Source organism: Haemorhous mexicanus, chromosome 1, assembly GCF_027477595.1.
Source record: "Haemorhous mexicanus isolate bHaeMex1 chromosome 1, bHaeMex1.pri, whole genome shotgun sequence".
NCBI lineage: Eukaryota > Metazoa > Chordata > Aves > Passeriformes > Fringillidae > Haemorhous > Haemorhous mexicanus.
The window spans coordinates 44,054,642-44,078,090 of NC_082341.1; the positions used below are offsets into that span (position 1 = coordinate 44,054,642).

At 39.4% G+C, this 23,449-nt stretch overlaps 1 protein-coding gene across 2 annotated transcripts; it reads right to left on the reverse strand.

The window, feature by feature from the left end:
* TOPBP1 (DNA topoisomerase II binding protein 1) lies at window positions 1-22,581 on the reverse strand. 2 transcript variants are annotated; one of them, XM_059847678.1, is made up of 27 exons: window positions 22,176-22,579; window positions 21,450-21,584; window positions 20,754-20,897; window positions 20,069-20,250; window positions 19,755-19,948; window positions 18,769-18,948; window positions 17,687-17,856; window positions 16,994-17,157; window positions 15,843-16,090; window positions 15,242-15,561; window positions 14,278-14,450; window positions 13,055-13,266; window positions 12,205-12,494; window positions 11,284-11,457; window positions 10,258-10,367; window positions 9,091-9,214; window positions 8,568-8,714; window positions 7,988-8,084; window positions 7,200-7,392; window positions 6,167-6,393; window positions 4,936-5,099; window positions 3,874-3,988; window positions 3,194-3,357; window positions 2,158-2,298; window positions 1,193-1,282; window positions 582-743; window positions 1-238 (listed from the first exon to the last, which is right to left on the reverse strand). In XM_059847678.1, the coding sequence occupies exons 1-27, from the start codon at window positions 22,254-22,256 to the stop codon at window positions 95-97; spliced, it is 4,545 nt and encodes a 1,514-aa protein (XP_059703661.1). In that variant the 5' UTR covers window positions 22,257-22,579; the 3' UTR covers window positions 1-94. The 2 variants fall into 2 exon arrangements, with proteins under 2 accessions (XP_059703661.1, XP_059703668.1); XM_059847685.1 differs by lacking the exons at window positions 1-238; window positions 582-743; window positions 1,193-1,282 and having other exon boundaries at window positions 2,159-2,294; window positions 3,190-3,357; window positions 22,176-22,581.
* Window positions 22,582-23,449: the final 868 nt, after the last annotated feature.

The window sequence follows — 23,449 nt, forward strand, 5'->3', positions numbered from 1 at the left end:
TAAAGTGAAACTCAAAGCTTTTAATTTTTTGGGCAAGAATGAAAAAATATAAATATGAATTTAAAAATGTACAAATTAAAAACAGAGAATATGCTTAGTGTATTCTGGATCGCTTGACTCTGTTCATTTCTCCCAGTGCTTTTCTTTTCTGGGATGATCCAATTCCAAGATCTGAGTTATTCTGAAGGTAAGACTCAGCTTCTGGCAAGCAGTAAGACTCCATAGGGGGAGGTGGATCCTTCAGTAAAGAAAGAAAAAAAGAATGGGTCAGCTCAAGAAGAGCAGCTTCTGAGATAAAAGAAACAGCTCATTAGTTGTCTAAAACTGAGACAACAAAACAAACATTACACGCCTACATTTTAAATACGTTTTGCAAGCAGCTCCCTACCCTGCAAGAGATCCTACTGCCAGCACCAGAACAAGTCATGTTAGAGCATAAATTTGAGGCCACAGATCAAAGCGCTCAGCATAGGCACTTTGTGGCAACAATTCCTGGCAAAGGAGGCCCCTGACTGGTAGAGCAGCCATGCCCTGCAGGGGCTGGGGCAGTGAGGCAGGGGGGGAGCCCTGGGTGTGCCCACCTGGATGAGGTAGTCAGCGATGTACTCGGGTTTGAGGCAGTTCACTCCTTGGGCTGCTGCCTCTGCCACGTCCACCCTGGGGTCATCTGGCTTCAGCTTACTGAAGTCAGCAAAGAGGTGAGTTGCTTCTTTAAAGAGAGATGCAGAATGGCCAGAGAACACCTACAGACAAAACACAACCCACAAAAGTTTAGTTCTGTTTCTTCCCCAAGAAAAATGCAGTTCATAACCTTTAATTTCACTCATCAAACTAAGAGAAACCAGTGGGAAATCAAACCATTTACAGCTGCATTCTGTATCATCACATGCCTGTCCAAAAGGGTGATCCTTCCCATCAGAGCAGGGGACAGAAATTCTATCCTCAATTCTCACCAGCAGTACTGACTTGAGTAACCTCAGACAAGCTGCTCTGCCTGACCACTTGCAAAGTGAAGATGACAAAGCTTTTTCCTCCCACCCTTTGACCATGTCTCAGCTACCCCATGTAAGCAATTTTGTTCATTAAGACCTTTTACTCACATGAAAAATGCCCAGCACAGAGTTAAACAGAAAGAAAAAAATAATTAAACAACATATATGCATTTCATTGTTATTTTCAAACAACTACATACTTTTGCTCCTCCTGACTGAAGAAGGCGCCTGAATCCTGCTTCCTTGGTTTGATCAACATTCAGGATCACTTTCCAGCCACTGAAAGATCCCTAGATAAATGACAATTCAGTCAAAAGTATGCAGGTACTGAAAAAGTACAAGGATTTAATGGGTCTTCAGATGAAGACTTGCAATTACCCAGTTTTGCCTTGAAGTATGCATGCCAGAAAAAAAATCCAGAGAACATACAGCTACCAGCCCCCTCTAAGGGAAGACCCTTGCAGAGAGTATGCTTTCCAAAACACCAGACACCATGAAAAATTTATCTTAAAAAAACCACCAGTTACTTGGAAACATTTTCTCCTGTTCCCCCAGGATGCACTTGGTTACAGTAACAGCACAGAGGGCCAACTGGTTGCCTCCTAGGAACACTCAGTGTGGTTTCCACATAGGCAAAGGGCATGGGGGATTTGTTACAAGCATTCCTTTTAAAAATGTTACTGTAAAACACACACCAGATTTTTCCTGACATAATTGAAACATAATCTTTCAATGAATCTTCAACTGCAGTGCCTGGTTTGAGAGGAGTTCAAGATTCGCTTCCAAGAATCTCGCTGAAAGACTATGAAACCAGTAACCAGTTTTGGTTTCCTAGCAGAGCTGAGTTAGGTTAGCTCTCCAGTCAGAGCTCTGAAGAATAAGCATCATCTTCCGGGCTGAGGGACATTTACATACATAAGAAGCCACATTCCAGCCTTGTAAAACATGAACAGTGGTTCAGAGGAGACTAAGACTTTTAATATATCATCACAAAAACTTTTTTAAAAAACAAAATTACTTAACTAGAATGTATCAAGCTGAGACATTTTGTTCTTGATAACAAGAAAGAACCTTCCCCTGACAATGAAGTTTTTAGTTTCTTGGTGACAATCCCTGTCCTGTCCATCCACACTGTACAGCTTACATTACAGGAGTATCTATATACCTCAACAACACCCGTTTCTTGCTTCCCTTTATGAATTTTTTTCCTCCACCTCATGGCTGCCAGTGCTAGTTTCTTCTGGTTTACATTGATTCCAGACAAAACATTAAGTATGGAGTTACTTCCCCACTCATAGTCTTCTTCCTGAAACAATCATAAGCCTGAATTACAAAGCAGTCCTGCCAACTTTATCAGCAGAAAAAGAGATTTTAAAAACCCACACCAAATAGAAAATAAAAAACCCCGAAACAAATCTCATCTCACTCTAGCTATACATATATGGATTTTACCAAGCAAAAACAGTTCTAGGTAGAATTGGAGATATGGCTCTGAATTGCACGTGTTTATCTAAATTAACTCATGTTTTCTGTGACATCAAGTCTTGCATACAATCTGATTCCTCTTGCAGTTACATCTACAACAGACTTCAACAGCAGGACAAAGCATCTTACTACACTGGATACCACTAATTATATTTCTGCAGTATCTTCCAAAACATTTAAAGTTAGTTTTAATACATAAGGATATGAAGAAGCTTACAGGCATTACTTTAAAGTTAGCCTGGTCAATGTAAAAGAACTGTCTGACCCAGAAGTGCAAAATTAACAGTAAAGGAAGGCATCGGAAGAGGTAGATTTCAAAAATATTTACATACGTTGTTATAAAATCAAATTATTCAAAAAAAAAGTTCATTTATTGAAAGAATCAAGATTTTATTCCTGGTTTAACAAGAGCCATGTAAATTTACCTGATAACAGTGAGAATTTACCAAAAGATATTCAAAGACCTAATTTTAAGAAACAACTATAAAAAGTGTAGGTATTTAATTTATCTTCTATCAGGAGTTTAGTGCAGGGTTAGTTTTCAGACAAAGCCAGCCAAAAACCTCTCAGATTTTGGATTCCCTAAAACTCCCATGGCTTGGGCATCCTAAACTAGCAATTGGTCTTGTGAAGTTTTGTCTTTCCCTAGTAGTGCAAAACAAAAATAAATGCAAAGAAGTAAAACACCCTCATGTCCTAGTGCTAGGGTGACATGCCTGAACAAAGCAGCCAGCTCCTCGACATGCCTCCAGGTAGGAACGATGAAGCACCCACTTTCCAGCTGCCATCGAAGCCAAGAATTTCTCATTCCGAAGAGGATGTCCCACAACAATGTGTGTGCAGCTTGGATCAAAGTACTGTTTCTCAAGTACTATTCCACCTTGAATTAAAGAATGAATTGCATTCAAATTATCTAAGCGTCATGCTGCACAGAGAAAGCATCAACTCTAAGTGAGAATTATTTGAATTCAGACAAAAATTCAGCTCAAATTTACATGGAGAGTATTGTCATTGAAATTACATGGGCAGAAGCTGCTAGGAAGGGAGAAGCAGCCAGGAAAGAGTGGCTCTGTAAAATGCCACAGCAACACAGACAGGAATTCACCAGAAGAGAGCCCATCCTGGGCACTCCCAACACTAAAGAATGAGGCTGTTGTAAAGACAGCTAAAAGAAAACTATCAGAAGACAAAACCATTGCTGTTTTATGGCAAAGCTGATCACTCACATAATAATAACTATATTCAAAGAATTGCTCACAAGCACAGAAAGCCATAAATTTCAGACCTCAAATCTGATGAGCCACTAACAGAAGCCCTTTCTTCTCCCCAACAAGCCACAGCTGAGCAGACACATACAGACATATACTATTCTTTGCATTTCACAAATATCTGGTACCTAATTTCTCAATCAGATGGCAGTAATCAATTCTTTCTTGAGGATTAAGAGAAGACAGTTGAAATTTACGGAGTTTTTCTGTTTCTTCATCAGCCTTCTCATGTTCAGTAACAACCTAGAAATACAGTAACAGATTTTGAAAATATGACAGAACGATGAGGTTGACAGCTGACTATTTCTCTGCCAAATATTCTGGCTTATTTATATATTTTCTTTTAGCTGGGAAAAGCAGAACCAAACCTGTCAGTCACTTGATAAAAAGCTTGGATCTTATCATATTATCCTTAGGCTCCTGCTTGAACATCCTCTTGCTTCCCCCTTCCTTCAGGACACAGCTGAACTAATCTGTCATAACAACTAATCCTTCATTCACATCCATGGAATGCCAGGTTGAACACATGAAGAAATCAGCACTGATCTATCACACTGCCTCATTCATTCACTTTCTGTCAGGTCAGAATACTATATTTTTTGAGGGCCTTTCCACTAAGCTGACACGCTATGCCTCTGAAGACACAGAGCTGCTGAAACTTTGAGCATCAAGTGACACACTGCAGGTGAGACTATAAGCTCATTTTTCTGTCCCTTTCCAAGTTCAAAATAAAATAGAATTTTAAACCAGGTTTTGGCAGAAAAATAATTTTCCATTTGTACCTAAACATAAAATTCCAGATACGACCAAAGAAACAAAGGCCTACATTTTTTTTTTTGTCATCCTAACATGGCTGGAGGAGTTCCAAGTAGCACACATAGGAATTCTTCACTCCAAAGCCTGCCTTAGCATCCCAGCACTAACTAATGGGACAAAAAGCTTCATTTCTCTGAACAAACAAGCTTCAATTCTTCGAGCAAATATTATTTGTTAAAAATCTCAAAGGAAGGGGGAATAATGAAAATAATAGAAAAAAGAGAACAGAATAGAACTGTACAAAAATAATCCACCTCAAGATTTTAAATTCAGATCTGCACATTTTATATTTATCATCAAATTCAAAATTTCTTTAAGTATAACTGCATCGCTCAAAACACGAATTGTCATAAATATTTTTCCATTTGACAAACCTTTTCTTTGGGCTCTGGTGCCACAGGAGGGTTAGCCAAGGGGAAAGCAATGCTGGGTGCCTGCGGAGTAGGGATCAAGTTATCCTTAACTGGCGTTTCAGGATCTCTACATATGGGATTCTTCAGCCTTTCAATCCCATCTCCATGCCCAGCCTCAGGAACAGCTGTGAAGGTAAAGCAGTGTTGCATTACCTGCCTTTGGCAGAATATAATCATGTATAAAGTGAAAGATATAATGAGAATAAAAAATCCCCACAACTGCTGCTACAACATGTACAGTTATATTTCACCTCCCTTTCATAAAGACACTCTTCCTTATACCACAAACTACAATACAGCAATATTGCAATCATGTCCCTGAATGCCTTGCTTTTAAAAAAACACCTGAAAACCTCAAATGATGTGATTTCTTTGGCTAAACTGCACTGATTTGGTTGAAACAAAAACCAGTTGAATGGAATTATCTAATTTTCTTCAACCTCCTCTAGGACAAAGTCAGTTTTCAGGAAGACTACCTGCCACAGAAACTCTGCAAGTAGACTGAGGGAAGGAGTTGGTGGCAGCAAGGAGAGAGAAATAAAGGATTCTGCTATCTCAGAACAGAAAGAAAGCAAAACAGATGAAAAAACACCTGGTTTTGGCAGAAAAGATATGCTGCTTCCTTAATCCTAGCAACAGACTTTAGACTTCAAGAACAAGGAACATAATAAAGTATCTACCAAATCCTGACCCAAGCACGTCCATCAGCAACTTGACACATCTTGGTTTTTTGGGTCTGTGAGTTAACCTTGTACCCCAATTTTTCACCTATAAATATTTCCGCTACAATGGAAAAGATTTTGCTCATGGTATTCCCATTAGAATTCCACTAAACTTACCTGAGGGGTAACCTGGAAACCAGCTGTGGTTCAAAAAAACAAAGAAATCAAAACAACTTGGAAAATTTTAGGAAGTCTTTCAAGCTGTTGGTGTTTTTCTGGAGCCACAACAGTCTATTTTTAGACAAGCACTGCCTTGGTGTTTGACCACAAATGAATGGGAAAACTTCTCTTTAAAAAACCACAACACATAATAGAGCTCAAAGATGTGAAATTGTATTTTTGGCCTTTGAGAAATGCCAAGCATGCTCACTTTTTTGTAAGAAGAACTCAAATACTACTGTATTTTAGAAGTCCCAAAGACCAAATGGATGCTGTTGCATAGAAAAAGGATATTGCACTTGTAATTTTACCTATACCAGCCATCTCTGCGTCAGGTACAGATCCATTGAGGGCAGACTCATCCGCATTCTTATTGGTGATACTGTGACCTTGCTCAAGGTACTGAGAGGGACTATTAGGCCACTGAAGGTTGCTGACAAGTCTTGCTCTTTCTTCCCTTGCAGTGGGATCATCCCAAATGATCTGCTCGCTCTGGGATGGCTCTGTATTTATATCTGCCAGTGCCTGGCGGGACTGCCTAAGGGAAAAACCAAGACACCTTACAGACTCATTTTACACGAGACTTTCATTCTAGGAGGCAATGTGTTAATGATCACATCAACTGCAGAACCCAAGTGACCTCATTATTAGAAATTATGGCTGGGACAGGGGAAAATTTCAGTACAGAAGCTATTCTGGCAACTTGGCTTTATGAACCTAAGTGTCGGCATGGCTGAAAACAGGCACCCAAAATACCAGTAGATATTTTTTATTATGTTCATATTAATAAGTTATTATAAAATCAGCGTACCTTACTCTTTATTAAGCCTATTTATTTGCAAATAGGCACCAAGCTAAATGAATTATTTTGCAAGGGTTCCATGTCTTACTGCCCATCAGTACTGATGGAGTTCAAATCCTATTCTCCATTTAGAGAGGAAAGAAAAATAAAAGAGAAGAAACATTCACAGAGGTGCTCTGCAGTAATGCCTACTCCTTCTTTATGACTTATGTAAGCATTCATACACACTTTCTTCAAAAGCTGCAAGAACACTAAGGAATCTGAAGAGAAAGATAATAAGCCAGTTCAAAACCTGAACATTTAAACAAATCATACGAGTCAGGTTTTTATAAAAAACAAAAGATACCCACTACGGATTAAGACAATATTCTGACCTTACCTAGCACATCCAGTTAAAGATTCTGAATTGCAAGAGAAGCAACTCAAGCACATCAGTAGAAACAGACAATACATTTGAAAACCCTGGAGACCTATTCATATTTCAGTGTATGTCTAAATACACGCAAGGACAAAACAAAATACATTTAAATACAAATCCATACCTTAGAGCTTCCAAGACCCTACTGCGGCCATTCCGCACAGACCGTGCGCTATCAGGAGTGGCTGGAGAGCCATCAAAGCTGCTCCTTGAAAGGGATGCTCTTTGCCCTTGTGGTTTCACTAGTGACGTGGCAGACATGAGCTCCTGCAGCTGCTTTTGGAAGTTCTCCCTCATTTCTAGTGCTTGGGTTAAAACTTAAGAGAAGAAACAAAACTCATACTATTACAACTCTTATACTGAAACAAGAGAAAAGTGACCAACTGCTCACTGTCTCAGTGAAAACTGAAATTCCACTCAACCTCTCTCCTCCACCAGAACAAAGACTATACATTAAAAAGAGGAGAAGCACTTGGGCAAGATTATCAAGGAAAATTATGTATGCCCTAAGTCACCTACTCTTAGACACAAAGAGAAATCTCCATTTGGCTCACTTCTGAACCTCCTCACACAATCTAACTTAAATCCACAATAACACATTTAATTACATAATATATACTCCAAAACAAAAATCTGTCATAATAAAGATGAACTTTTAAAAACAAAGAAATGGCAATTAAGTATCTTCCAATGACTGATCATGATTTTCTGGTGTGCTGCCAAGATCTTTAAAAGAGAGAGGAAAACCCTTTGCTGGCATCCAGCAGCAATAAAAGCTAACTGCACTTGACCAATATATTAATACGCTACCTAAAGTTTCCAGATTAGCATTCAGCACCTGGAACTGCAAAGGAACTCATATTGATAGTTTGACAGTCCATAAATATTCTGAAAACAGTGATCTGCATTTACCTCCTTTGGATTCACTTGCTACAATCTGTTCTCCCCCTACAATGACTGTTTCCTTTATTTGGTCAGTAGTTACATCATCTTCATCCACTGGAATAATCTAAAACCAAGGAAAACAAGCAGATTTCTGAAACACCAGATTTATTTTTTTCTTTTTAACCATGTATGGCACTTGTATAAATTCTGAAGATCATTAATCTTGCCTTAGAGTAAATCTAACCTTTCTGCTACTGCAATGACAGTAGAACAGTGAACAGTAGCATGGATGATAACTCCAATTCTGCAGTCTTAATGTCTACTAAAGCAAGTTCACACCTTGGATCTCATTGCCTAAAAGAAAATATATCTATCTCCAAATCTGGAAAGCAAATGCTAAATGCCTGAGTTTTTCTCCATCACCCTAGAAGATGAATATTACAAATGCAGAAAAACCTTACAGAACATCTGCAATAGCTACTATTAACGACTAGCTAAATCTGATTCAGGACATTGCTGAATTAGTATCAATGTTTTTATTAGTATGTTAATATAACTACTAACTTAATTTAAATCATGGAACACGCATTGCTATCACACATCATACCTCATTTTCCTCTGCTAGTTTTCCAGTTGAAAGAAAGGAGGAGGAGGAGAGCTTGATGTCTTGTGCTGCACTGATGTCCAGGCTCATTTTGGGATTGTAAGTGTGAGGAAAGAGAGATTCAGGAAGCCGTCTACATTCTTGGGCACTCTGTAATAACATCAGTTAATAAGAGAAAGATGAGGAACTGACTGAGATAAAAGAAACTTCACACCTAAACATAAGAAAAACACAATAAAAACAGTGTCAAAAGAAGTACTTCACACAAGGGGAAAAACGTGGTTGCCATTCTGGGAAAAATGTAGCTGAAGTGTTCAGTGGAATTTATTTTCTCCTTATGGAGAAGAGTGTAAACCTACATCAGTGAAAAGAGACCACTCAGTTTATTAATTCAAAGCAGGATGCAAGACATAGTCCCTATACATGTTTCAAATAAATGCATACAGAAAACCCACTGCCATATTTTGGAGGTTTTAAGCCTCCGTTTCATTTTACTTTTAAATAGGGTACAAAACAAGCTTCATACCTCTAAAAGCCAATGTTCTGAAACAATATGTATGCCCCGTTCTTTAACAGATTTGTACTCCTTATTGTTATCATTCTGTCCGCCCTTATAGATGAAGTGTGTTACTGTTTCATCAAAGCACCATCTGGAAAAGAGAACAAAATACAACTCAAAGATGGAATTTCTATCAAAAAGTATCATAAATCCAGCTCAAAAATTGTCCCCTTGTTCAAGTTAAAGTAGTTTTGCCTATTTCATTATGCCTCAATAAACAATGAGCCTACTTTCTTTGACAGAAAGACATCATTCAGTTGAATGATAGCACAACTTCAACGTGTTTTGAAAGCATTCCTGAAGAAGATAAAACTAAATAGGATAAACATATGGAAAGTAGGGGTTTTGCTACATGTTTTGTTTTTATTTAAGCAGAATTTTAAAACAGATTCTGAAAAGAATGTGTGATCCAGGAAAAGTGCTTTTTCTTTTGTTGTCACATTGAAGTGCAGGTGAAATACTGATCCTTGAAGCTCAAAATATACAAAAACGAGGACTACTAATTTTTAAACTGATAAAAGCAAGTATTTTCTATCTAATTCAAGTATCTTCAGCATTTCTAAGGTACTACCAAACATAAAGCTAACCTCCTTCACACCAAGAATAATAACATTTATATAAAAGTCAGTAAACAAAACACATTTAGTGGAAGCAGAATTCTGTCTTAAATCAAAAATGTTACATTGTAGTTTCTCTTCATGATAACCTATTTTTCCTAAGCTTTTCTAAGAACTCTGACTTAGCCATGCTTACAATCAATAATATAACTTGTTTTGAGCCAGGGAAAAACATACACAAAATCACATTAGATTCAAAATGTAAAATATAAAGCAAATGTTAAACCATCCAAAAGCTAAATGTCTTCAAAGGAGAAAAAAAAAAAAATCTCCAATTCAAGAAGACTTCTGGACAAACAGTTTTTTGACTTGGATTTACAAAGACCATGGGGACTGGGGAGGTGGCAGGGAAAAATGGCTTTATTTCACACTACAAGTGGATGACTTGTAATGTTGTTTAGGATGGTGTTTAGGCTAAGGTTTAGCTGTAGCAAAAGGCATAATAGGATGCAAAGACTCAAAGTTATTAGAATTCATATCAGTGCAAAAGTTCAGAAGCCACTGTATTGGCTGATACCTGTAGTCTGCTCCAAGAGAAGCTGCTACTGCATTCAGCTCCCTTTGCCTCTTACTAAGTTTTTTACTAACATATATAACAACATCAGCTAGAGGCTTGGGCTCTTCTTCCTGGACAAGCAGCAGGGATAAAAACAGGAGAGTCATAATTAGAAGGCTTCTATATCAATAACAAAAGTACTTTAATATTTAGTGAAGCATGGAGTAAAATATACAGTGACAACAAAGGCAAGATAAACACACTTCCTCTGTTTTTTAATGCTCCCCTACCCATGCTCAAAACCCAGCATTATTAACATACCATGCACTAGGAATGCCAAGACAAAGATTCAGTCAGTCTCCCTAGAACATACCCTACTTCCTTTCATCACAGGCTGAACACTGAAATGAAGGCATTATGAAACCTGATGGTACTGAAGTATTGCACTGTAGAGGAGTGAGAGAAGTAAGACTAAGGAGCTACAAAACAAGAAGTAGCAGCCTTCCCTTTCCAGAGGTCATTAGCTTTCTCACTCCTCCAACAGTAAACAGCGCACTAACACGGCAAGCAATACATAAATCCTCCCTTTTCTCCTATACCTTTTTGTTTTTTCTCACTTTTCTTCTCTTGTTAAGGATAGGGGAAGGGAGGAAAAGATGACAAATGCATTAATAAAGAACTCCAAACTTTAGTCCAAGACAAAATATCTAACCCTGTTTAGCTGGAACCTGAGAATTTCTTCAGTGTGGTATCTCATTCCAACACTACAGAGTCTAAATTGGTACATATTTATAAGCCATGTTACTTAGCCACTGCTTAATGTTCGAGACAGTAATGTACATAGTAGAAAAAGGTTTTAAAGTTCTTTGCATTCCATAAGGAAATTCCTCTATCTTACATTCTTTTAACTGTCATTGAAGAACAAATAATCATATGAATTTATCACAAATAACAATTCACAAATTCCTTTGTAACTTAAATCATAAAAGATAAAGCTTTTTCTTATTTAAACCTATGTGCCAGGAACTAAACCCCCCAATTTCCTACCACTTCTGGCTGTACAGCAGCCAACTGAGGGCTGGCAGTAAGAGCTGCTGCATGACTTGTGCTGCTTGCCAGTGCCAGTTTCAAGTTTCTGCCAATGACTTCAGAGAGAGGTGTGCTCAGTTTCCTGGCTCTTTGTTCAGAACCTCTAGGAGTTCCCAGAGCTTCCAGAGCATCCTACCAAATAAAAAAAAAAGGAGAAACTGCCTTTAATGAACACCTTACAAAATTCTCACTCAAGTGCAAGTTTTACAAATACAGTAGGACTTCATACTCCTAAACCAGGATGGCAAACTACAATTACCAAGAGCAACTGTAGAACCATTGCACAAAAGCTGTACAAGGCAAACCCAATCTCAGAGCCTGCAGAAGCAAAAGAAGAAGACAAGTTTATTAATCTCTTTGTTCACTGCCATCACTGAGAACTGCCTTCAGTGGAAAAGCCAGTGACCAAACCCAGGTACTCCTAACCACAACCAACTACTTTAATGTAATTGCACCTTGCTCTAAAGCTATTACATTAAAACAGACCATCAAAGTAACATTTTACCAGAAAATGCAAACACTTGTTTACAAATATGTGGAGCAATTCCAAGGTGCCTTGTCACATTTATCAGTCTCTAGAGGCAAAGAATGCAGACTGGATACTGTCTGAGATGTAGGACCCACAAGCATATGGTGCAATAAGCACAAAGGAGCTTTGCTAAGGACATTACAACACTTACTATTCAATAAATTTAGTCCACAAGCCATTAACTAAACTATATAAATAAACGAGCCATTTTTATTGGCTTTGTTCAAAAGGGAAAGTCTGTATGTGAACAGCATAAAAATGGGTAAAATCAAAGGTTTCTGTGCTGTTTAAAGCTTATGCACATGCTAAATAGTACTAGCAACACAGACTAAAAAGTTGGCAAAAATCACCTTCACATCAAAAGAAGGCTTGAAGATCTTGTCTTCTGAAAGAAACTTTGATGGTGTGTCAAGACTTAAAGACGGTTCTTTCTGAAGTGGTCCTCCTTGTGCAACAGGAGTTGTCTTCCCAGTATGATGAGAGACTACAGCTTGGAAAGCTTTACTCTGAAACCTGTTGATATCAAGCGGGGTCACAGGTCCTTTTTTTCCAGCTTCAAGAAGATGAATAGGATGTTCCAAATCAGGATATTTAACAGTTGCTGGTGTCTTGCTAAGCTGAGTAACGAAACTGTCCATTTCTTTAAAAGAAACAAAGAAAACATAAGCAAGTAAGCTGGTTTTTCATTTGAACACAGACCCCATGCACTCTTATTTAACCAGCAACCATGAAGAACTGAAGAGAGGGGCATCAAATCATTGCAGACTAACCAGCTGAAGTTCTAAGATGGATCTCTCCTCAATTCCCACGCAAGCTAGAGAGCAGCATATGTGCCAAAAAGGACAAAGTTGAGACACTAAGCTGGAATCCCAACTGACTGATAATCACCAGAGCCCACTGGCTCCACGAGATTTAAAGCAAACACACAATATCATTTCTGTAATAACAACTCAATAGCACGGTTGCAGGTACAACCTGGTCTAATGGAAAGTGTCCCTGTCCATGGCAAGGGGTTGGAACTACATGATTTAATGTCCCTTCAAACTCAAACCAATCTACAATTCTATCTTTATATTTGGAAAAATATCCTTTAGCTCTAATACTCTGAAGGTGTTAGGAAAGAAAAAGAAGGCAGGTGTGATGAAATTATCATGAACAAACAATGACACAATCATATACCCTAACTTGCTAAGAACCAACCTTCAGCCTCTGCATTTTCAACAAAGAACTTGCTTTCATCTGCCCTCTTTCCTGTCCTTGCAGACTGCAAAAGCCAAGCTACAGTGACTGCTGGCAAATTCCACTTCTTCGCAGCTTCATACTTGGAGCCATTCGGTTCTCTCACCACAAGATGGGTGCTGGCAAACATTCCTTTTTTTGCACTGGCTTTCCGCACAAAGAATTCTTGGACTCTACAATTAGGTTGATAAAACATTCATTTAGTTATAAACAACATTAATTTAGGGCACATTTATACTATTATAAATTGTATTCTCACAACAGAAGAAGAACCAATAGAAGTAGATACTTAAAGCAACCCACTTCGCACTTTACAGCCTAATTTAACAGCAGAAAGGAAAAAAAATCCACAAATACCCCCCAAATAACCCTCAAAAAAACAACAAAAAATGTTCCACAGTAATGTTTCACATCTACCAGCACTGAAAACAATATTTTTCATACTCCAGCAAGCCTCCAGCAATATCCCATTTTTAAATCCTACGCTGGGCCTAACACTCTTGCTTCCCTTCCAGAGTCAGCAAGCATCACTTCCAAATGAACAACAGTTTTCTTTATATTACAGTTTTTCTCTTATCATCTATGACACAATCTTGCAAAAAGATGCCAGGATTAAGAACCCATCGGCAAAGAATTTAGTTCGAACGGGCTACAAACCAGATCAAACAATATTTACTGTAAGCCACACTATTTTGCCATATCATAACTAAACATGCTTTTCCTAAAGTTTTTCAAAGATTTTCGTGAGCTCTAAGCAAATAGGGAACCATTTCTTAGGAGCTGGGATAGTGAATGGGGTTCACCATGCTTATGAGGCAGAGCCAGATAGTACTCAAGTGGTCCTTTCCTAGACAACCAAAGAGCAACTTGGAAGGCCACATCTGAAAACCTGACTTTCATTGATCGGTTCACGAGCAGAGTAAAAAGTTGCTGAGACTCAGCTACTGAGAAATAAGAGACTGAACATATTATGGCAGAAATTAGACTGTGTGAGTACTAACCATATTTCCTTAAAAGAGAACAAAATTAAAGACCTAATGTCTCATTGCTCCAGCACCAGGTTTTGTAAATGGATGGAATTCAAAAGAGCTTTAACTAAAGTATCTGTACAGAAGAAAGGCAATGCATAATAGCAGCACATTGGCTCTTGAAAGCACAAGGAGAAACTGTGACCGGAGAAGTACCTGGCTCCCAGCAGTTCTGCCAGATAAGCAAGGGAGTCTCTCTCTGCACCCGTGAACTGGCTAAAAGAAAGAACGCAATCTTCCAGAGGGGTAGCTCCTTCCATTAGCAGGACTGGTGTGAAAAGTGGATTGGATCGGAGATCTAAAAGGGCCTGCTGCTCCACGCACGTTATCTTCAAGAAGGTGGAAAACATAAAAATGTCAATCAAGCCAAAAAGTAACAAAACCAACAAGATTCCAGCAATTCAACAATAGCATTTATGGACTCAACAATGAGCAATCATGCTTTCATCATCACACCTGAGACAAATTATTTCCCACTAGATCAGACAAACTCTTTTTTTAGACCATGTCTATTTTGTCAAGGCTGACATTCTGAAGCATTATTCAGAACTTTTAAGTTATTAAAGTTCCAACTCTGCAGGTTCCCATAAAACTGGAGATTTCCAGTTCAGTACATGATCTGAGAGTCTGTATAGATTTAGTTCACAGGAAGTTACCTCATATGAAAACTGCTAACAGCAGGTAGCCTGTATCATGGGCCTGCTCTTGCCAAATATGGTTAGTATGCTTTGATTTTTAAGCTATAAAGACTTACTCTTCTGCCACAAATTAAAAAAAGACCCACCCTACAAAAAACATGAAACAAACAAAAATATCAAATCATTTTTAGTCAACTAGCTCCTTCTACAATTCATTTAGACAGAATGCTGTCAGACCTCATATAAGCCTGGGTCATGACAATGCAGTCCTATTTAACAGTCCTGTGGAAAATGAAGTGAAATAGAAAAGATACCCTACAGATGCAGAGGCTTTAATGAAGGCTTTTGTTTAGCACATTTCAAATGAAATGAGGCTGACATCTCATCTTTATATTTAAACCATTAATAACTGCATTCTGACAAGACAATTTTTTAATAGAGATACCTGTTTATTTGGGAACTGAAAAATGTAACTCCCTTACCAGCCAAGTATTTGTGACGACGTCACCAACAGTTGCTTTCACAGTGCACCCTAATAAAGGTACCACAGCATAGTCTGCAATGGTTCTGCTTTGCAGTGGCAGAACTTCCCCAGCATTCTCCTTAATAATATCTGCAATGCAGGATTCGTCCTCTTCACCAAAACCCAGAAGAAGAAATCTCTTCCTGAAAAATAAGCCTCCTTCAGCCAGGGCAGAAGGCTCTGCCAAAGACCCATTACAGACAGAGGGCTGATTCTCTCCTTGGGCAGTTGAGTTAGTAACATCACTGAAGGTTCTGGATGCTAGTTTTTCAACTTCATCTGAAAGGTTAAAGAAAAAGAACCAAGCATAATAATTGTTTGACAAGAACATCTAAGACAACCCAAAACAGTTTCATGAAGAAATTACAGGACTGTGCCGTTTTCAGCCAGGTTTTACTTAAAAACTGCTCTATATAGATCTATTTAAATTTGAATTTTGAAACACAAAGTAGAAGTTAACATACTAGATGTGAGTGAATTTTTAATAAGGAAATTCTGCAAGCTCAAGTGCTAATTATGAGCAGTTAAATTTTCTACAGTATGCTCAGCCTAGAACATACCTAGTGCAGAATAGTTATCTGCATATTGAGAGAGGAAGTCATCTTCAGCAGTTTTCTGGTGCTTTATAATGTTCACAGCATCTTTCTTCAAGAGACTGTTTTTTGTGGGGAAAATTGACTTCATTCCAGGTTGTTCTAAAATTGGATTCTCTAACAGCTGGTAGTTTTGAGGGATATACTGCTCCACTGGACATAGACAACCTTTACCAAATGACTCCAGCAACCACTTTGCTGTCACTATATGAGGCCTATAAAATAAAATGTTATAGAAACAAGTCACAGCAGGTTTCAGACCGAAAAACACAGTATACACACACACACACAAAAGTCTGTAACTCTAATACTAAGCAAGCTTAGGACAATTTACAACCCTTAAAAGACTTTAATTCTTTCCGTCTGAGAGCAGAGCATTTCATAATTATTTTCTATAAATTAATGATATCTGCCACTGCTGCACTGCCAAGTTCTTCCTCCTCAACGCACTAATAAATACACATTAACACCTCTTTTTACCAATAAGAACACTTACTTTTCTACCCATGGCTATCCAAAGATACAGCACTGAAAAGCACATGTGGACAAACTTACTAGCCGTAGGTCTTCTCATTTAAATCAAAAACTACTTAGTAGCTTCAAATCAATATGTGATTTCAAAGAATCATACTATGGTTTGAAAGAAAACTTAAAGACCATCTAGTTCCAACCCTCCTGCCATGAGCAGGGGACATCTTTGACTAGACTAGGTTGCTCCAACCTGGCCTTGGACACTTAAAAGGATGGGCCACCACAGCTTCTCTGAGCAACCAGAGAAGCTTCACCACCTTCACAGTAAAGAATTTCTTTCTAATGTCTAAACTAAACCTCCCCTCTTTCAGTTTAAGGCTAGTCCCCTCTGTCCTGTCTCTATATGACCTTGCCAAAAGTTCCTCTCCACCTTTAGGTACTGGAAGACCACCACAATTAGGTCACCCCAAATTCTTCTCAAATGAATACTCTCAGCCTATCTTCACAAGAGAGCTGCTCCATTCCTCTGACCATCTTGGTGGCCCTCCCCTGAACTCACTCCAACAGTTTGATGTATTTTCTGTGCTGGGGACCCCAGAGGTGGAAAAGAGCTGTAACTAGACCTTAAGCAATATACTTATCACAACCTGTGAGTCGTCTTGTCCAAAAAGTGTTTCAGCTCATCATTATTTTCCCCTACAATAACATGAGTAACATCTTCATTAAGTTGATTAAATCGAACGCCACCACCGCAATTAATAAGCCTTCTCATCTTGTCCAACTTCCTGCCACTGAAGCCACAGAGATAGATCTACAAAGAGAACAGAGCAACAAATAAAGCCTTAAAAATGTAAAAAGCAAAACAAAACAAGAAAAAATAAAGTAGAATGTTTTGGTATAATTTGTTTCAACTGCTGCAGAACACAGAAAGCAGTGCTGCAGCTTCTGAGAAGCAGCAAAAGAAGTTAAGCATTTATAAAGATTAATTTAGCTTTGCAAATTAATTTAGCAAAGCATCAATGTTTACTAATGGAACGAACCCCTGAAATTGCATAAACAAAAGAAAACCCAAATAAACCCACACACTAATTCTAGAACCCATTCACTCTAATGTTTAAATACAGATGCCTACAAATATAAATTTTTATATTTCCACTACATTTCTAATATAGTCACAAACAGGTAGACACACACACACAAGCACATGGACACAAACTAAATCTGGTATTTGTTGCTGACCATGGAAACGATTTACTCAAGCAGAAAATGCCACTGCTTCAACATAGTTGCTTTTGCACTGTTTAAAGTGAACATTTCAAAATATACATCGTTAAACATACTCGACACCCATCTAACAAATCTTCAGCGGCTTGAAAAGAACTTATGTCCAGGTTTTCCAGCTCATCAGAAACAGGATCCAGTCTGCTGCTCATAGCTGAACTACATGCAGTTTCATTAACAACACTCAAATTGATACTGGAAATGTGGCTGACATCCGAAAAGGCATGATCTTGAAATAAAAATAAAATTAAAAAAGGAGACATTAGTTTTGGCTCAGCTCTCTCTGCTGCTTCACTAAAGAAAATACAGATTTGCCACTCACGATTTTGTGTCGCTATAAGGAAATGTAAAGTTTGAAGAATGAAAAATACTAGGTAAGTAAAATCTTTGCTAAACCAAGGGGTTTCTTTACACACAGACTGATCTTAACAGAAAGAGTGCTGATACATCTTCTATTTCCTAAAGGATGGCACCTATGACAAGCAGCCAATGAGACTTGTTTTCAAAGTTGTTATTCCAGTTTTGTGAACACCCCATAGAAATATTTTTTAAATTAACCAGGATTCTTTATTATTGAGAAATCAACTCTAATTTAAGAGGAGTCAGCATCACATGGATGCATATTAAAGCTGGCTGTATCTTTTAGGCTACCATGTCTGCTTACAAAATACTTTTAACTGTCCTTCTGTTATTAGCATGGAATAAATAAAAGGAAGTGTATAAAGAAAAATTAAATAGAATAAAATTAATAAAAACTTATTTGTTTCCCCCCAGACCTAAGACTGCAGTAAGATTAAAACAAATGAGTTTAAGTTTATGAGTTTAAACTTAAACCTAAGAACAATTGTGCTTTTGTAGGACTTACAGATATACATCACTGGTTCTCAAGATGACAATCATACATCTAATTCAAGTTGACTTTTTTTATCAATCATCCACATATTTCAAGTCTATGCATGCTGGAATATTCCATGCGCATAAAAGCAATCTGTTACGTTTTAGGCTTAAGCTGAATCTAGACCCCAAACTATCAAATGACTATTTATAAAAGCAAGCACCTTACTCATCTCAAAATAGTTTTTCCTCCTTAATACAAATGTTTCCTACCTAACTGAAACACATTTTAAAATATCTTACTTACTAGGAGGCTTGCTGGTATCATTTGTAGGTGTTGATGTACTGGGTGCATCACTCAGTTTTGAGCCAGCCTCTATTTTATACATCGACTCATCCTGACAGAAGCCTTTCTTGATGCTATCAGAAAACCACTGCACAGACACACAGTGCACGTTCCACTTTTTGGCACATTCATACTTCTGACCTTCCAGATGAAAATAAAATTAAAAAAAAAAAATAGTCACAATCATTAAAAGATTAAAGCATCAAACAGTGATTGCTGAAAGATGGCTGGACATGAATAAAATTTAGAAATTTAAATAACTGATTTTCATGGACAAATTATGTTATACTAGACTGTTGATAAGCTGCTTATGCTGTAATTAAAGTTAGAGTAGAAAAATGTCATTAATAGCCAACCCATGATAAGACAAGGCATTAAAGAAACAAAAAGGGGGAAAAGGCTTTAAAGCTTTCAAGCACACAAAAGAAAAGGGGAAAAAGTCCCAGCATACTTCATTGTAGGCAATGAGAGGGAAATCAAGGCAAAAAAGAAAACTCTTCCCTTCTTCTCACAATAAAACTAAAATCCTTCCATCTTCCCAAGAGAAAGGGAGCTTTCATTTTACCTTAGTAGGGAATTTGGAAGGCACAAAGAATAATCAGCTAAAAAACATCAGGCCACAATCCAATTTCAACCACAATACAAATTAAGTCCTATCCTGCTCTCCCAAAAAAAGTTTTTCTTTATCCCATCTAGGATTCGCCCTTTTCCTTTCTTTAAATACCATCTATATCTCTGGCTTTTTTTCCTCTTTTGTTCTCTTTCTCGTGTCTTTACAGCAAAGCAAAGGTTCCCTGTGTAACTCTTTCCATCAACAGTGATTCCCTAGAGAGAAGCAGTAAAAGCAACACTGAAGCAGACAGAGGCAGTTCAAGCTCCTGCGCTTACACACCTTCACACTACTTCAACTCCAGAAGTGAAAACAGCATTTATTCTGTCAGTTTTACCTTTTGGCTCTTGCACTATGAGGTGAGTGCATTCATTCATCTTGAGCTGCCCCGTGTACTGCCCACCATGCTCAGCAGTGAGGCGCTGCACTTCTTTCCTGTCGGAGCTGCTTAAGCCAGTGACACAAATCGTGCAGCCAAGGAACACAGGACAGGCGTAGTCTTCCAAGTTAACATCAGTGTACCTCATCATGCTACAGGAATTAAAGAGAGAAAGAAATTATTTCGCAAGTAAAATCAGCTAGGAAAAGAAATTAGTCTGTACATAAGAATTACTATTACCCAAAACAAAATCAGTTTTGTTTTTTTCATACCCTTGCTGAGACTTATCCCACAATGTCTTAACCCAAGAGGGAAGCAAAATGGGTTTCTTCAGGGAAGCAGCTACCAGGTATTTCTTGCTGCCAACTTCTCCAGCTATAAGATGAGTTACTGACACGTTGAGATCTCTGTATACACATCCACCCATCATTTGCACATATTTATGAACTTCTTCCTGGATGAGGAAAAAAAATAGAGAAAATCATCAGGGGAAAAAAGAACCTATGTGACAATCATGTTCACCTTACACCAAAAACATGGATTTCAATTGTCCATTATTTCCCCTAAAGACTGTTCAAAAAATACTAACTAGATATATATGGAAATCATAAAAATGTAACCGTCATTTCCATTATATTTACAATTACGATAAGCTGAACATAATACATACCCTAAATAAAAACCTGACGCTTACACTGTATGAGCAAAATTTTGCAGAGGGTTGATGTTTTAGGCAGTATTAGAAAAAATGTATCAGAATAAAGCAAATATATATATAATCATATTTGAGGTGTATTAATATGTGAATAAACTACACATAGTTTACAAGCTACAGAAGACTTGATGGATCTAGACACAATGAAACACATATGCTCTGACTGCTGCCTTACTAATGAACCATACAAAGCAAATATCAATAATAACCAGCTGAACAACCCATCCTTGGGAAGGCCTTACCCTCACGTCCTTCTCCAAGCTGGTACAGGACACTGTGACATCGGCCATGGTCATGTTGTACACTGGATGCTCGGCTCTCGGGACACACCGCTGCGACTGCATGCAGTACAGAACTACCTGTGGTCCAACAATCCTACAGCCAAGCTGCAATAAAACAACAGGAAAAGCACAAAGAAAATAAGCAAAGGGTACATTGGAATCAGGAAGGTTTTCCGAGTCCCTGAATTCTGGAGGTGGCAGGGCTCTTGGTCTGTCCTCCACCTTCTCCTCTAGCACCTCCAAGTAGCTGACAGTTTTGTTTTTACTTTCAGTTCTGGATTTGCTGTACAATCCTTGTAGATTTTTTGGCCTCAATAAAGGCAGCTGATGCTATGGCTATGAACAAAAAATTCCAGCTAGCTTATCTTTGTCCACTAGACAATTTCTTGCAGATCAAACCAAATCATGTTTATCAGGAGATAAATAGTGTAAGACCCAGCTCAGGGACTCCAGCAGAATCAGAACCGACCATACCGTTTACTTTTCCAAATGTTTGAAAATAATCATTATGCTGTGCTTCATCCTGTATCCTAAATACAGGATGAAGCTCACACTGCTACACTCAGTGTAGGAGAGAACATACAGGATGTAAGTATGGACAAGAGTGCTTTTAAAAAGGAAAGAACAGAACACAAAGTAAGTTGCTGGGTGACATACCTTCTTGAGATGACTGAAAGCCACACTGCTGAAAGGATCACAAATGTAAAGTGATTTATCATTTTCTTTTATATTGAGTACTCTTTCTTCTTCAAGGATCTGAAGATGTTCTTCTGACTGGAATTCTTTTATAGACTGCAAGTAAAGGATGCAAACATCAACATTTATTTAATTAGCAGATAATTAATAAAGAAGCAATCCTGTGCAAATTACACAAGTGCACGTCCTTGAAACAGCCCACAACAAAGCTACCATGCAAACAGGTACTGGCAGAAGAAAGGGCTAAAACATCTCGTGTGTGTCCCCCTCATTCTCTTGAGTCTTCAGAATATTCTGACTTAAATATTTGGCACAGAAGCCTTCAGGACCTGATCCTGCCATATGGCGCCTTTGGCTCCCTCTAACCTCCCAAGGTGTAAAACAATGCACAGTGTCCTTTGAAAGTTTGTGCTTAGATGAGTGACCACCATCCAGGCCTTCCAGGCTACATGTCCCTTCCCTACAGGTCACCGGGTTTTGAAATTGAAGCTATTTCATGAGGTTTTCCAACAAAACTGTTCTCGTTCAACAAGCTTTATTACACACAAAGCACCCTTGCTATAGAAACAGCTTTATTTCCAGGTGTACACATATAACTTAGCTTATTGTATGGCACATGCAGCTAACTACGACACAGAAATCACATGCCAGTTCACCAAGTTCACCCAGGTGACCAAACCCACTTACCTCAAGAGCTTTAGAAAAATACTCCGAGCTCCCTGGAGACTTTATGAACTTCACAAAAAACGGCTTCTCACTACTTCTCATCGTTCAACTAAGAAGCAAAACCCAAGAGCGCCCTGGCATTCCCGCCGCAGCCCGGAAGCCCTCTCGCTCCCGTCCCCGTCGGGCCACGGGTCCAGCACACGCCGCCCGGCCTCGCCGGCACCGACTTCCAAGGGGAACGGAGGGGCGGGGACTGGCCGGCCACCAAGGGAGAGACCCCTTCCCCACCGGAAAGCTCCTTCCCCACCGGAAGGTCCGTTCCCCACGGGGCCTAATGCCCGCACGGAAGGGTCCCTGCTAGGCACCGGGTGCTCGGTACTCCCAGCCCCCGAGAGACCCGGCCCCGCCGCAGCCGCTCAGCCCACCCCCTCACCCGCGCGGGAAACCGGCGGTGCTGACACTGCGCAGGCGCGGGGCGGGGTCGGCACGGGGTCGACTGGGACGGGGTAGTACGGAGGGGGCGGGGCCTCTGCGGATGTGGGCGGGGCGGGAGCGGGGGCTCCACGTGGCTGCGCGCCCGCGCTCCGCCCTCAGGGGGCGCTGGGAGCGCGCGTGGGAGAGCGGGCTGAGGGCGGGCAGGGAAAGGAGGGGAATTTAGGGAATCACCGAGGGAAAACGCGTTGGGAGGGACTTGGAAGAGCACGTAGCCCCAGCCTCCCCTGTCAAGGGCAGGGACACGTCCCACTGAATACCCTCTACTCTATCCTGCCATTGAGCACTGCCAGGGATGGGGCATCCACAACCTCCTTGGGCAAGCTGCTCCTCACTACTGTCACAGGAAAAAAATTCTTCGCAATATCTAACCTATATTTACCCTCTTTCAATTGATGTCCATTACTCTCTGTCCTATCACTGCAGTTCCTGACCCTGAGTCCCTCTCTGGCTTCCCTGCAGGCCCCCTTCAGACACTTGGTATTGGGTTTGCGAGGCCTGGGTTTCGTAGCTGGGGTGGCTTTCAGCAGCCTCTAGAAGCTTCCTCCATGTCCTGCAGAGCCAACCCCTGGCAGATCCAAAGGTGGATTGGGCCAATTAGAAATGGTGGTAACGCCTCTGTGGTAATACATTTAAGAAGAGGGAAAACCAAAAGGTAGTTGCACAATGGTAATTGTGGCCAGAGAAGAGTAGAGTGAGTTGAGCTTTTCATCAACCATCACCCCCAAGTCCTTCTCCGCTGGGCTGTTCTCAATCCCTTCTACATCCACCCTGGAGCTGTGTCTGGCATTGCTGTGACCCAG